This window comes from Drosophila sechellia, unplaced genomic scaffold (genome assembly GCF_004382195.2).
Source record: "Drosophila sechellia strain sech25 unplaced genomic scaffold, ASM438219v1 Y_388, whole genome shotgun sequence".
Lineage (NCBI taxonomy): Eukaryota > Metazoa > Arthropoda > Insecta > Diptera > Drosophilidae > Drosophila > Drosophila sechellia.
This window is the reverse complement of record NW_022611415.1, coordinates 74,975-89,367: the sequence shown is the minus strand read 5'-3', so window position 1 is coordinate 89,367 and position 14,393 is coordinate 74,975. Positions and strand designations below refer to the sequence as shown.

At 33.2% G+C, this 14,393-nt stretch overlaps 1 protein-coding gene across 1 annotated transcript; it reads right to left on the bottom strand.

Moving 5' to 3' along the window:
* Positions 1-4,999: 4,999 nt before the first annotated feature.
* Positions 5,000-11,767, bottom strand: LOC116803470. Its single transcript, XM_032727173.1, has 2 exons — positions 6,826-11,767; positions 5,000-5,343 (listed from the first exon to the last, which is right to left on the bottom strand). Exons 1-2 carry the CDS (start codon positions 11,693-11,695, stop codon positions 5,072-5,074), a joined length of 5,142 nt encoding a protein of 1,713 aa, XP_032583064.1. The 5' UTR covers positions 11,696-11,767; the 3' UTR covers positions 5,000-5,071.
* Between the last annotated feature and the right edge of the window lie 2,626 nt (positions 11,768-14,393).

The window sequence follows — 14,393 nt, the reverse complement described above, 5'->3', positions numbered from 1 at the left end:
GCTCGTGACAGCCAAGTGCTGACACTAGCAAATTCTGCAATATAAAGTTCATACTCGATAACCAATGGGAGTCGAGTGCGACCCCTAAAAGCGCACATGCTGAATTCGCATATTTAGGATTAGGGTGAACCTAAGGATCTAGGGTGGTCCTAAGTTTACTTATTCATATTATAATTATTATTATTATTATTATTATTATTATTATTATTATTGTTATTATTATGTAAGTATATACTACCCTTCTTTTGAAAAATAACGTAATAATATGAAGTTATTTTCAAGTATATAATATTTTTTTATTTTGAAGTGTATATTAATATTTTATATGAATGAGTAAAGAGAATTTAAAAAAAGGTTTTGTATTATAATGTTTTTATTAGTTTTTTATTTGTGGTTGGCCAACCAAACAAAATGTATTATGAATTAAAAATGTTTAACCTATCATAAAGATAGTCCATAAAGGACTATCTGTTTTTTTTTTTAATTTCCTATAATTGTATGTTGTCATTATCTCCTATTTCTGAAATCAAATATGGTGCTAAATAATTATTTCGTTTCGTTTTTAAGTAATATCTTATCTCCTATTTGTAATTCAAAGTTAATAATATTTCTATCATATTTTATTTTTCTATCGGCTCTTGCCTTGTATAACACCTTTTTAGCTCTTCTATATGCTATTTCTAATCTTAACTTAACTTCATTTGAATAGCCATCCATGTTGTAAATAGGATATATTCTGTCTATCCTGTTAAAATCTGTGAACAGTCTTGGTAATCTTCCAAATTCTAATTCATATGGACAATATTCATGAACTACCGATGGTGTTGTGTTGGAACAATAAGTAAAATATTATATCCAAATATCCCCATCGTTTTTGTCAACAGATATGAGATATGAGCGAACATACTTGTTGAATGTTCTGTGACTTCGTTCTATTGTTCCTAATGTCTGGTGATGGTGTGCTGTTGAATTAATGTTTTTTATCTTCATATATTTGCACAGGTCGTCTATAATTAGGCTTTTATATTCCGTTCCCATGTCCGTTATAATTTTTTTCATTGGACCGTACTTTAGAATAAAATTTTTGAATATAGCCTAAGCAACTGATCTTGCACTTTTATTTGGAACAGGTACCGTTACCAAATATTTTGTTAAATCGCAAATGATAGTAACAGCATACTATTTTCCGTTTCCTGATCTTGGCAGTGGACCAATGGTATCTATCAAAACTATATCAAAAGCTGTTGCTGGCGTTTCTGTTATTGTCAACGGTGTTTTAGTATATTTTGTTGTCTTCGCTTGTTGGCATTTTAAACATGTTTTAACATATTTACCTATATCTAGGTAAAATGTTGGAAAGGGTAATATTAGAACGCATCCTCAAACAAAGCGTGAGCCAAGCTATTCCAAAGTGGGAGTTCGGTTTCCGAAAAAGTCATGGCACTCAAGAACAGCTTCACCGAGTGACAAACTTTGCTTTGGAGGCAATGGAGGACAATATGTATTCAACAGCTGTATTCATGAACATACAACAAGCCTTTGATAGAGTTTGGCATGATGGTCTTCTAAGTAAGCTTAAGACCATTTTGACGCCACAGCTATTTTTTCTTAACAAAAGAAGTGGGCAACGGAATGGAATATCCGCATTAATTGCACCAAATGTGCTTGCGTCCCATTAACAAAAAGGCCTTTGAACTGCTCTGGAATTTCCGTGCTCGGCTACACACTTCGACACGAGACCTTCTACAAATACCTCGTGCTAATTTTAGACAAAAACAATAGTATTAGATTTCAATAAACAAAACTAAAAGAATATAAGAGCACTTGTATGCAAGAGCGAATGCACTTAAATCCAAGAGAAATACAAAGACAATTAAAGTCAGCAGCTCCAAAGCTCTTTCTCTTCACTTGATCAGATCCCTTAAAACCAAAGTCCATATCAGAAAAGATCGATACCGAGGATTGAACGTCAATCAAATCAGATGAGTTCAGTTTAAGACCTAATTATAATCGGTCGGTGTTCTTCAACACAAATAAAAAATTGTAATCATTCAGTGAAATAAAATTGTTTTGTTGTCTTTGTTTGTTGGCATTTTAACATATTTACTTATTGCCTTTGTCATTAGAGGCCAATAATAATAGTTATTTATTTTCTTCAGGGCTCTAGAAATTCCTGAATGGACTCCTTCCTATGGATAATCATGATATTTAGACTGTATTGCTTTTATTTGAAACTTATCATTTTTATCTATCTTAGTCACCTTATTTAATAGCGCTAATTTTAAGTTTTTTAGTATTTTTTTGGACTTTCCTTTAAAATTCTTTATAGTGACAAAATCGAAGATTTGTTCACTTGGTGACAATTGTGTTTGAATGATGTTATTCGTTCTTGCTTCTTCATTAAGCCTTTGAAAGAATTGATCTAAATCTATTATTTCATTAGAATAAAGATTAGTCATAGTCAAAACGTGTGTAATGTGTAATGTGTTTTCCTCTTTTTAATAAGCACTTATGTTTGTCTATTTTGAGTATAACATATTTTTTGGCATCAATTTTATTGATTACCTGATTGATACTGGTTATTTTTATATTTTCTTTCTTATTTGGTTCATGCAATTTTTCACATGCGCAGGTATTTTTCTGTCTTGTTGTAGATCTTGTTGTGACCTTTAGTATCTGTCTTTTCATTGCTTTAAGTTCTCCGATGATTATTCGGGACAATCGGTAGGATCTGTTAAATAAAGAGTCCTTTTAGTACGGTACTGATCCATTAAAGGATACGTTATACAACTAACTATCTAGGATTGGCGAATTAAAACAGTGATTATAACATTATTTTGAGATCCGCAAAAGAATCTACGTGAAAGTGGAACTTAAATAAAATCCAGTGCGTTCGGAACCGAAGTTAATTAAAAACTTTCCATTCCGTAATCTAAACTTAAACTTATAGTTTAAAAACCAAATACCTAAAAACCTCAAAACTTAAAATTTAAAAACCAAATACCAAAACCAAAAAAACATATACACCATGTTGGTTCAACAACTATCGGAAATCCATTTAAACCAACTACTAAATCAAATAAAAGAATTAAACTACTACGATGGCACTATCTGGATTCGTGAATCAAGTAGAACAATTTCTTAATTTATATCCAACACAAGATGCGAGACAAGCACAAGTCGTATATGGAGCGGTTACTAGTGGATGCAGCATTAGAAGTCGTAACCCAGAAATGAGCAACAACATGGATGGACATGAAGGAAGCATTGGCAATGGCATTCAAGGACCACAAACCATATACAACCATCATAAAGCAATTATAAGAAACACCATACACAGGAAGCATTAGTAAGTTTATAGAGAAACTAGAAATACAGTATTCGATTATATTCGATAAGTTAGAATTAGAAAATAATCCCGTTGATAAATCAAATTATACAGATATGTTGAATAGGACTGTCAAAACTGTAATAGATCGAAAACTGCCGGATAGAATTTATATGACATTGGCATATAAATTATAATTAAAACAAGTATCAATGGAGGCAGGACTTTATGATGCTAGTCCAGAAAACTACAGTCCATATAGATCAAAAGTGAACAGAAATAGGAACAGGGAAAACAATAATCAAAATAATAATAAAAAATATTACAGTAACAGAAATCACAATTATTATCATTCTGGCATGAAACCGAACAATAATACACAACCATCTCACCACCCAGTACTCACCTCGTTTCATACCAAATCATCTAAGAGGAAATTATCACACATATAGAAGAGATTTAACACAAGCCCAACAAAATAATACCCTTAACTTCCAACCCTCGACTTCAAATAATTTTAATAGTCAAAAACCGATAAAAAGACAACGCGAGAGTCAAAAGAAAACAAAGAAAATTTAACAGTATACACTATTAAAGGGACAATTAAACTAAAAAAATGTATAATAATAAAACACACTTCAGTCTGTCCGTCTGTTCAAAATTCTATATCCAAAAATTTTCCGACAATCCTTTTTTTTTTTTTTTTGGGTGTATTAATTTAAAACTGTTTTAGTTAATTAAGTGTCTAAACGCAATCGGTCATTTTTATCTTTATCTGGTTTTTATTCAGCATGTGTACATTCCTGATATATTCCTGATTTATAACTGAACTTAGTGTGGTCAACAGGCAAATCGCTCGTGACAACCAAGTGCTGACACTAGCAAATTCTGCAATATAAAGTTCATACTCGATAACCAATGGGAGTCGAGTGCGACCCCTAAAAGCGCACATGCTGAATTCGCATATTTAGGATTAGGGTGAACCTAAGGATCTAGGGTGGTCCTAAGTTTACTTATTCATATTATAATTATTATTAATATTGTAAAATCCCAAATAAGAAGACTTTACTCGTTGAGTTTTTGTAAGAAACTGATTTTATTTGGAAATATCTTCGGTTTAAATAGGTGACATGAGAATCGCATCTTAAAGTAAATGGCCTACGCAGAGGCCTAAGTAAATAGTCCCCGTCTTATCGAGGTCCCACGCTCGGGCACATCTGCCTATCTTGAGCGGCGAGGACCTTATCTGTGGTCTCCCACTAAGGGACTATTTTAGGAGGCGGGGAACGATCTCAAGTGACTGACTCATGTAGTGTGCACTTAAATTACATGTTTTTGAGCAATGCACCCATGTCGCCTTAGATAACAAAATCCTAAATATAATTTATCGCTCTCGATTCATTTACATAAGATATGAACGGAGCCCAAAATTGTAAGTCTTTAAATATATTCGTGTTCATGTGTGAACATTCTGCCAAAGGGCCAGCAAGGCTGAGATGTACATTAGTATATTTATAACAGTAGTGGACTAAGATTTCAATGGGCCTAGTTTTTCTGGCTTTTAATTTTATTGGATTACAATTATGGTTTATATTATTTTTAATTCAACAATTTGTACTCAATTAACTTATTTTAAACATTTTGCTTTTTCTATGTAGAAGTACATTTTCTATTAAACAACGATATAGTGGACTGTATATTTTTATTTGTTATATTATTTTATTGTTTATTTACTATTGATATTTATAGTACTGGCAACGGACCTGCAAAGGTTATTGCTTGCATTCTTTGTTGCACAGCACATTTCCGTATGAAATATATTATTAATACTATCATTAGTATTAAAGCAATAATTAATCCAGCATGTCCGGAAATATGATGGAAATGTAAATCTTTCAATTTTTGATGGTTCTCTTTCATAAATTTAATTTCATTATTCAATCGTTCAAATTCCTCAGTATGATTTAATATTGATAGTTTCAGCGGATCCCAAATAATCTTCGGCACTTCACTAACTTCTCCTATATAAGGTGTTGATAATAATTCTTCACTTTCGGACTGAATGTTATGGTGGGCAACTAGAATTTTATCGTCGGTTCTTGCCGTACACAATTTATCGTCGATGAATAAACCCCTGGCTGTTAACAGTGTATACACCTCCTTAAGTTCCGTACCTGACCGTTTTCCTGGAATTACTAGGTTCTCCGAAAGACTCTGCTGAATTTTGGCAATTTCTTTTTTAAGCTGATTTGGCCTGAGAATATTTGTATTTAGCCTACCGTGATTAATATCAATCAACAGGCTTATAATGCCTGCTTGAATTTTTTCGCCTTCTTCAATCAATGAGTGTAGCTGTTTCGTAATCATAAAGAATTTTATTGATTCCTTATAAACATAATAATTTTCTTTAAGAACTTCTGTCATGTTCTCAATTCTTATTTGCATACTTCTAAAATTGGAGTTAACATCTTCTGTTGTTCTCTTTAATAGATTAGAAGTTGAATCAACCACAGATGTTTGTTTTTGAATTAGTTTATCAAGGTTGTTCTGGTTATCTAACAAATTCTTCATATTTTCTTCTAATTGCTCTCTATCATCTTCATCCATTATACCAAATAAAATATGATACAAGGAACCCATAAATTCGAAAGGAGCACGCTTGCTTCTAGATCTAGACTGCATCATAAACAATTTATTGTTTTCTTCAAGTTCCGATAACTGACTTTGCATATTATCTAAGACTAGACTACATTGCTCTTCAAAGCTATGAAGTCTTTCGCAAACTTTCCTCATACTTTGTATAAGCGCATTACCCTTTGTTAACATTTTAAAATATGGATCCATTTTATAATAGATAACCAAATTCCAAGAAGTACTCACAATCTCAACATCTCCTAGCGGGTCTAGATATATTGCTGAGGTTTTATTTATTTTGTCTATAGAATATCTTGGTGCTATATCTTTAGGTAATGCGCTAGAAACTTGACAACTTAACACAAACAACAACATTGCCATAATGATTCCGATCTTGGACATTCCCGATGTCGCTCTAGTTCGTCTTTTTGGCTCTTGGTCAGCCTCATTTTTGTCAACAGACTTTATTCCTTCCAAGGGACAAATTTTAGTAATGGGTCTAGTGATATATCCTTCCTGCATCTTTACTTTAGCCACTCGGACCTTATCATCATTCCCCTTATGCACCTTTTCCACCTTTCCTAAAGGCCATCTTGCAGGATGACAATTCTCATCCTTCAATAAAACTATTTGCCCTTCTTCTATATTAGGAATTTCCTTTTTCCATTTATTCCTTTGCTGGAGCGTATGCAAATATTCACTTTTCCACTTAACCCAGAAATCTTTCTTCATTTTTTGGATAAGTCTCCACCTATCCAAATTTCCGATTTTTTCATCTTCCATTGGTTCGACTATTTCTAAAGGTGGTCTTCCAATTAAAAAATGACCTGGTGTTAAAACTTCTTGTTGGTCCTTCTCACTAACTATAGTGTATAATGGCCTTGAATTTAAGCATGCTTCTATTTGACATAAAAGAGTTGACATTTCTTCGTAAGTCAAAATAGTGTCGCCGATTATACGCTTTAAATGGTATTTCATTGACTTAACTCCAGCTTCCCAAATACCTCCGAAGTGAGGTCCTGCCGGGGGAATAAAATGCCAATCAATCCTGTCCTTTTCAAGCTGCGCTGCAATCGTTATATTTTCTTGTATTGCATTAAATAACTCTTGATCTAATTTTCTTGCAGCTCCTACAAAATTTGTTCCGTTGTCTGAATAGATATTGGAACATTTTCCCCGTCTAGCAATAAATCTTCTGAGTGCTGCTAAAAATGCGTCTGAAGTTAGATCGCTTACCATTTCTAAGTGTATGGCTTTGGTGGCCATGCAAACGAATACAGCAACGTATCCTTTAAATGTTTTTTGGCCACGATTTTTTGAACATTTAACATAATAAGGACCTGCGTAATCTATTCCAGTATTAAGAAACGGGAATGTCATCGTCACTCTATATTTTGGCAAGTTACCCATTATTTGCTGAGCTGTATTTTGTTTATACCTTGCACACGTTACACATTCTCTTAAATACTTTTTCAACGAATTTTTCAACCCGAAAATCCAATACTTTCTTTGGATATAGTTTCGCATTAGGTTTATCCCTCCATGCAATGTTTCCTTATGAGCATTTTTTATTAATAAGCTTGTTAGGTGGCATTTTTCTAAAATGATTGGATGTTTAACATTAAATTCTGCATTGGAATTTTGCAATCTTCCTCCAACTCTTAGAACCCCATCCTTGTCCAAAAATGGATTCAATGACAATATTTTATTATTTGTCTTGATTTCCTTTTTGATTTTAAGGCACTTTATCTCTTGCCTAAACTGGTATTCTTGTTGTTTCTTAATAACAACTGTTTCCGCTATTCTTATCTCCTTTACTGAAATAATTGATGAATAGGCTTTATTTCTTGTTTTCATCTGCACGAATCTATTTATGTATGCTATTATACGTATAAGTTTTTCTATACTGGAATACCTTTCTATTAATTCGTAAATAGGATCATCTATTTTGTCATTTAATACCGTATTTATTAAGACAGGTTCTTCTACAGACTGCTGCCGAGGCCAAAGTTCTTTTGGGTCTGCTAGCCATTTCGGACCTTTCCACCAAAAATCACAGTTGATCAACTGGTTAGAATCCACTCCCCTGGATGCTAAATCTGCTGGATTATCCTCTGACTTAACATGATTCCATTCAGTATTTTTTAATTTCCGAATGTCATCCGTTCTTCTTTTTATAAATTTGATCTTACTTTGACCACTGTTAATCCATGCTAAGGTAATCGTGGAATCACTCCAAGCATAGATCTCCATTATATTGTCAATTGATCCTTTTAGTCTTTGGATTAATTCACTAAGCAGGTGAGCTGCACACAGCTCGAGTTTGGGAATTGTCTTCCTATTTTTTATAGGGTTGACTCTACTTTTGCTAGCTATTATATTAACATGAGGTCCTACTTTAGCATAGACTACTGCAGCATATGCTTTTTCGGAGGCGTCCGCAAATCCGTGAATCTGAATGACTGAAGAACTGTTTGAATTAATCCACCTTGGGATTCGAATATTCTCTAACAATAATAAATTTTCTTTATATTTTTCCCAATAATTTTTATCTTCTATGGATAATTCCTGATCCCATTCACTTTTATTTATCCAAAGTTTTTGAATAAAAAGTTTTCCTGAAACCGTGACTGGTGCCAACCATCCTAACGGATCAAATATTTTTGCTAGCGTTGATAACACAACGCGCTTATTTATATTTTTTGATTCATCATTACAATTTACGCTGAACTTAAATAAATCATTTTGAGGTTCCCATTTTAGTCCTAAAGTTTTAACACATTCATTTTCGATAATATTGAGAACCTTATTGTCCCCTGTGTCCTCCACAGTGGTTAATATTTTGGAATTGTTGGAAATCCATTTCCTTAAGTTGAATCCAACTTTCTGCAATTCATGGAGAATTAATGTTATTAATTTATTAGCTTCTTCTACCGAATCAGCTCCAGTCATTAGGTCATCCATATAGAAATCATTCCTAATTATTGCACTAATAACTTGGTTTTTACATTTATCTGCAATATCTACCAGAACCCTGGTAGCCAAATATGGTGCAGATGCAGTTCCGTAAGTGACTGTGGTTAATTTATATGTTTTAATTTTTTCTTTTGGAGAATTTCTCCATAAAATATATTGATATTTTTGATCATTATTATCTATTTTAATTTGTCGGTACATCTTTTCAATGTCTGCCGAAACAACAAATTCCCATTTTCTCCATTTAATAATAATGTCAAAAATATCTTTTTGAACTCGTGGCCCAACCCACATTATGTCGTTCAAACTTTTGTTATTCGTAGTTTTTGCTGAAGCATCAAAAACTACTCTCAATTTGGTCGTAAGGCTTGAATCTCTAATCACTGCCTGGTGCGGTAAAAAATATTTGCCTTCATCACTCACTTCAATCATGTGTCCTAAATCCATGTATTCATTCATGAATTTAGTGTAGTCAACCTTAAGTTTTTCATTTCTTTTTAGTTTTTTCTCCAGATTCATGTAACGAGCTATCGCTTGTTTCTTTGAATCTCCTAAGGTGACATCCTCCTTGAATGGAATTGACACAATGTATCGCCCATCTGAATCTTTTTTTGTCGTTTTGATAAATTTATTTTCACAGATTTCAGACTCGATATCATCTTTTTCTTCTTCTTGCACTTCCCAGTAGCGATCTAACTCTTTTATTTCTATTGTTGTGGCTACAATGGTTTCTTTTCCTTTGGATTTTTTACATCCAGAAACTATCCACCCGAAATCAGTTTTTTGCCCAAGGAGACCGTCTATTTTTATAACTCCATTTTGCAGAATGTGAGTATATACGTCTGCTCCAATGATTAGATCAATGCGACCCGGTTTATTAAAATCGGGGTCGGCTAATTTAAAGTTCTTCCATTTTTTCTGATCAACATTAATCGTGTTGACTGGAAGTGCCTTCATAAGTTTTGGGAGAATAATTGCTTCAATTTCTAAATTTTTCGGAGAATTTCTTATCGAAATAACCGCTTTGTGCTTGGAGATGCACGTTCCTGTGGAAGATACTCCACTTATTTCAGTATGAGACCGAAATTTTTTCAATTTTAGAATCTGTGCAGACTCTTCTGAAATAATTGTGCTTTGAGAGCCACTATCAATCAATGCTCTTAATTGTTCAAAGCCTCCATACCTCGACTTTACTTGAATCAAGGCCGTGGCCAACAAGGCTTGACCTGTTGTTCTACACGTATTCACTTTTTCTGGATTATGACCTGCAAAGTGAAGTAACGTGTGGTGAGGTTTACGACAAGTCGAACAAAGCTGCTCGCTTATACATTTTTTACCAAACGGATGCCTCAGACATCTTAGGCAAATCCCATTTTTTCTTACCCAGTCAGACCGTTCTGCTGGATTCATTATTTTAAATTTATGGCATTGAATTAAATAATGCCCTGGTAGTTTGCAATATGCACAATTGTCACTATAATTTTTATTTTTGTTATTATTAATCATTTTCTTTACAGGTTTTACTTCCTGTGAGAATGATGATATAGAATTGAGCCTTTGCTCTAAAAAGTCCATGACATCAGAAAGTGCCTGTATTTCTTTTGTCTTTTTAACATGGCTTTCATATAAATTGAGTGATTCTTTATTGAATTTCCGAAGAATTATGTGAGCGAAAATTGCATCCACATCTTCTGGTAATTGTGCCTTTAATTTTATAATATAAATTGACTCGTTAATCGTGTCAATAAATGTCTTTATTTGCTTATTGGATTCTAAATTTAAATTTGGCATATCCATAAGCCTATTCATATGATCTGAGAATATGTTTCTTTTATTCTCATATCGCTTGGTCAAAAACTCCCAAGTGGCTTCATAATTTTCTCCAGAGCCGAGCAGTAAATGAGTAACCACATTTCTGGCTTCTCCTTTTAATGCTGACTTTAGATAATTAAATTTGAGAGAAGGACTGAGATCCTCTCTCACATGTATGAGCTCTGTAAAGAGTTCATTAAAAAGATCCCATTCTTTGGAATCACCAAAGAAAGTGGGAATCTGTATTTTAGGCAGGGTTGGTAACTCCTCCGCCTTAACAACCGTCGACATTTCAGCTTTATTTATTGTGCCACTGAGTCGACTATTAATGGCTGTAAGAATATTTTGTTTGTCAAATTCAAGTTCGCTAATTTCTTCTTCGAATAGCGAGCTCTCAAAATGACTATTCACCTGTTCAATCAGGTTATCTATTTTATGCCATAAAAATTCAATTTTATTTTTCCTTATTTTAAGGAAATCTGGACTACTGTCTATTAGTTTAGACGTATCTTCTAGATATACTCGAAATTGGCCAACATTATTTCGAAATGCCTGCTCTACTTTTAAAGCGTTGTTTTGTGCTATACCCTCTTTTTCAGGGTGACCACACATTTCAAGGTTTAATGTAGGGGGAGGGTTTGATTTAGGGACAGTGTTTGATTTAGGGAAAGTGTTTTCTACCGACTCGCCCTTAGTTTTTTCATTTTTATTTTTAATTTTTTCTAACACCATCATTATTAAATCATACTGCTTCGCGTTAAAATATTCATGATCGACAACGCCGATCTTTAACAAATTGCTATGATTAGCAATGAAACATTTTTGAAGCTCATTTAATTTTAGAATTTCTACATCTGTTAATGTTGGTTTTACTTCCAACTTTCTAATTTCCAAAATAATTTCGGACTGCTTCTTAAGGAATTGAATAGTCTTTTCTGACATCATTTTGAAAATTTTTTGTAATTTCTTAATATATATAGTACGTGTATATGTATTTTATATGTATTTATATATATATGTGTGTTTGGATAAACAGAAAATTCTTGTTTTGACTTAGCTGATGTCGTTGTTGTTGCTGCTGCTGTTGCTGCTGCTGTTGCTGCTTCTGCTGCTGCTGTTGTTGCTGCTTCTGCTGCTGGTAGAGGCTCCTTTGATGTTTAAAGATGATTTTTTTTTTTTTTTTTTTTTTTTTTTTTTTTTTTTTTTTTTTTTTTTTGGCACGTTTTATTATTTTTGTAGTCCAGTCAGATTTTTTGTTTTTTTAGCCATTTATTTCGGCATCTATGCTCTTTTGGCATATACACTGCACTCTATTTATGAGCTGATTTAATGCTATTAGAGCATTTATAAGGCACTGTTTTCAGGCACTTTTTATTTAATTTATGCTCTTATGGCATATACACTGCACTCTATTTATGAGCTGATTTAATGCTATTAGAGCATTTATAAGGCACTTTTGTTATGCACTTTTTAATTTCACAATTGCTGATGTATGGCCTCAAGCACGCCTTACCACAATTTATAATGGTACACAAAGCAACCTTTAGCTATAGACTATAAGGTGCTTGTTTTAAAACATAAAAGATTCTTTTGTATCTTTTTGCTTTTTATATTTATACTCTGTTCCTTACCTTTGGTAGGGGGAAACAAGAGTCACTTATTTTTGCTACCTTTAGCTGTAAGATGCTTAAAGGAGCTGGCCTTTCTCTGAGTTCCTTACCTTTGGTAGGGGGAAACTGCAGAGTCGATTAAAGGCTCGATTGACCAAATGTAAAATCCCAAATAAGAAGACTTTACTTGTTGAGTTTTTGTAAGAAACTGCTTTTATTTGGAAATATCTTCGGTTTAAATAGGTGACATGAGAATCGCATCTTAAAGTAAATGGCCTACGCAGAGGCCTAAGTAAATAGTCCCCGTCTTATCGAGGTCCCACGCTCGGGCACATCTGCCTATCTTGAGCGGCGAGGACCTTATCTGTGGTCTCCCACTAAGGGACTATTTTAGGAGGCGGGGAACGATCTCAAGTGACTGACTCATGTAGTGTGCACTTAAATTACATGTTTTTGAGCAATGCACCCATGTCGCCTTAGATAACAAAATCCTAAATATAATTTATCGCTCTCGATTCATTTACATAAGATATGAACGGAGCCCAAAATTGTAAGTCTTTAAATATATTCGTGTTCATGTGTGAACAAATATTATTATCATTATTATTATTATTATTGTTATTATTATGTAAGTACATACTAAATTGCCCTTCTTTTGAAAAATAACGTAATAATATGAAGTTATTTTCAAGTATATAATAATTTTTTTTTAAGGTGTATATTAATATTTTAAATGAATGAGTAAAAAGATTTTAAAAAAGGTTTTGTATTATAATGTTTTTATTAGTTTTTTATTTGTGGTTGGCCAACCAAACAAAATGTATTATGAATTAAAAATTTTTAACCTATCATAAAGATAGTCCATAAAGGACTATCTGTTTTTTTTTTTAATTTCCTTTATGTTGTCATTATCTCCTATTTCTGAAAATATGGTCCTAAATAATTATTTATGACCCGTTTCGTTTTTAAGTAATATCTTATCTCCTATTTGTAATTCAAAGTTAATAATATTTCTATCATATTTTATTTTTCTATCGGCTCTTGTCTAACACCTTTTTAGCTCTTCTATATGCTATTTCTAATCTTAACTTAACTTCATTTGAATAGCCATCCATGTTGTAAATAGGATATATTCTGTCTATCCTGTTAAAATCTGTGAACAGTCTTGGTATTCTTCCAAATTCTAATTCATATGGACAATATTCATGAACTACCGATGGTGTTGTGTTGGAACAATAAGTAAAATATTGTATCCAAATATCCCTATCTTTTTTGTCAACAGATATGAGATATTAGCGAACATACTTGTTGAATGTTCTGTGACTTCGTTCTATTGTTCCTAATGTCTGGTGATGGTGTGCTGTTGAATTAATGTTTTTTATCTTCATATATTTGCACAGGTCGTCTATAATTAGGCTTTTATATTCCGTTCCCATGTCCGTTATAAATTTTTTCATTGGACCGTACTTTAGAATAAAACCAATGGTATCTATCAAAACTATATCAAAAGCTGTTGCTGGCGGTTCTGTTATTGTCAACGGTGTTTTAGTATATTTTGTTGTCTTCGCTTGTTGTCATTTTAAACATGTTTTAAATAATATTTACCTATATCTAGGTAAAATGGAAAGGGTAATATTAGAACGCATCCTCAAACAAAGCGTGAGCCAAGCTATTCCAAAGTGGCAGTTCGGTTTCCGAAAAAGTCATGGCACTCCAGAACAGCTTCACCGAGTGACAAACTTTGCTTTGGATGCAATGGAGGACAAGATGTATTCAACAGCTGTATTCATAAACATACAACAAGCCTTTGATAGAGTTTGACATGATGGTCTTCTAAGTAAGCTTAAGACCATTTTGACGCCACAGCTATTTTTTCTTAACAAAAGAAGTGGGCAACGGAATGGAATATCCGCATTAATTGCACCAAATGTGCTTGCGTCCCATTAACAAAAAGGCCTTTGAACTGCTCTGGAATTTCCGTGCTCTGCTACACACTTCGACACGAGACCTTCTACAAATACCTCGTGGTAATT

Bases quoted from the DNA above. Each gene is read 5' to 3' on its own strand.
- LOC116803470 (XM_032727173.1), bottom strand. From the start codon at position 11,695: ATGATGTCAGAAAAGACTATTCAATTCCTTAAGAAGCAGTCCGAAATT. The intron at 5,344-6,825 runs TTAGTGAGAAGG...ATATAGGAGAAG, and splicing joins AAGGCCATTATACACTATAG to TTAGTGAAGTGCCGAAGATT.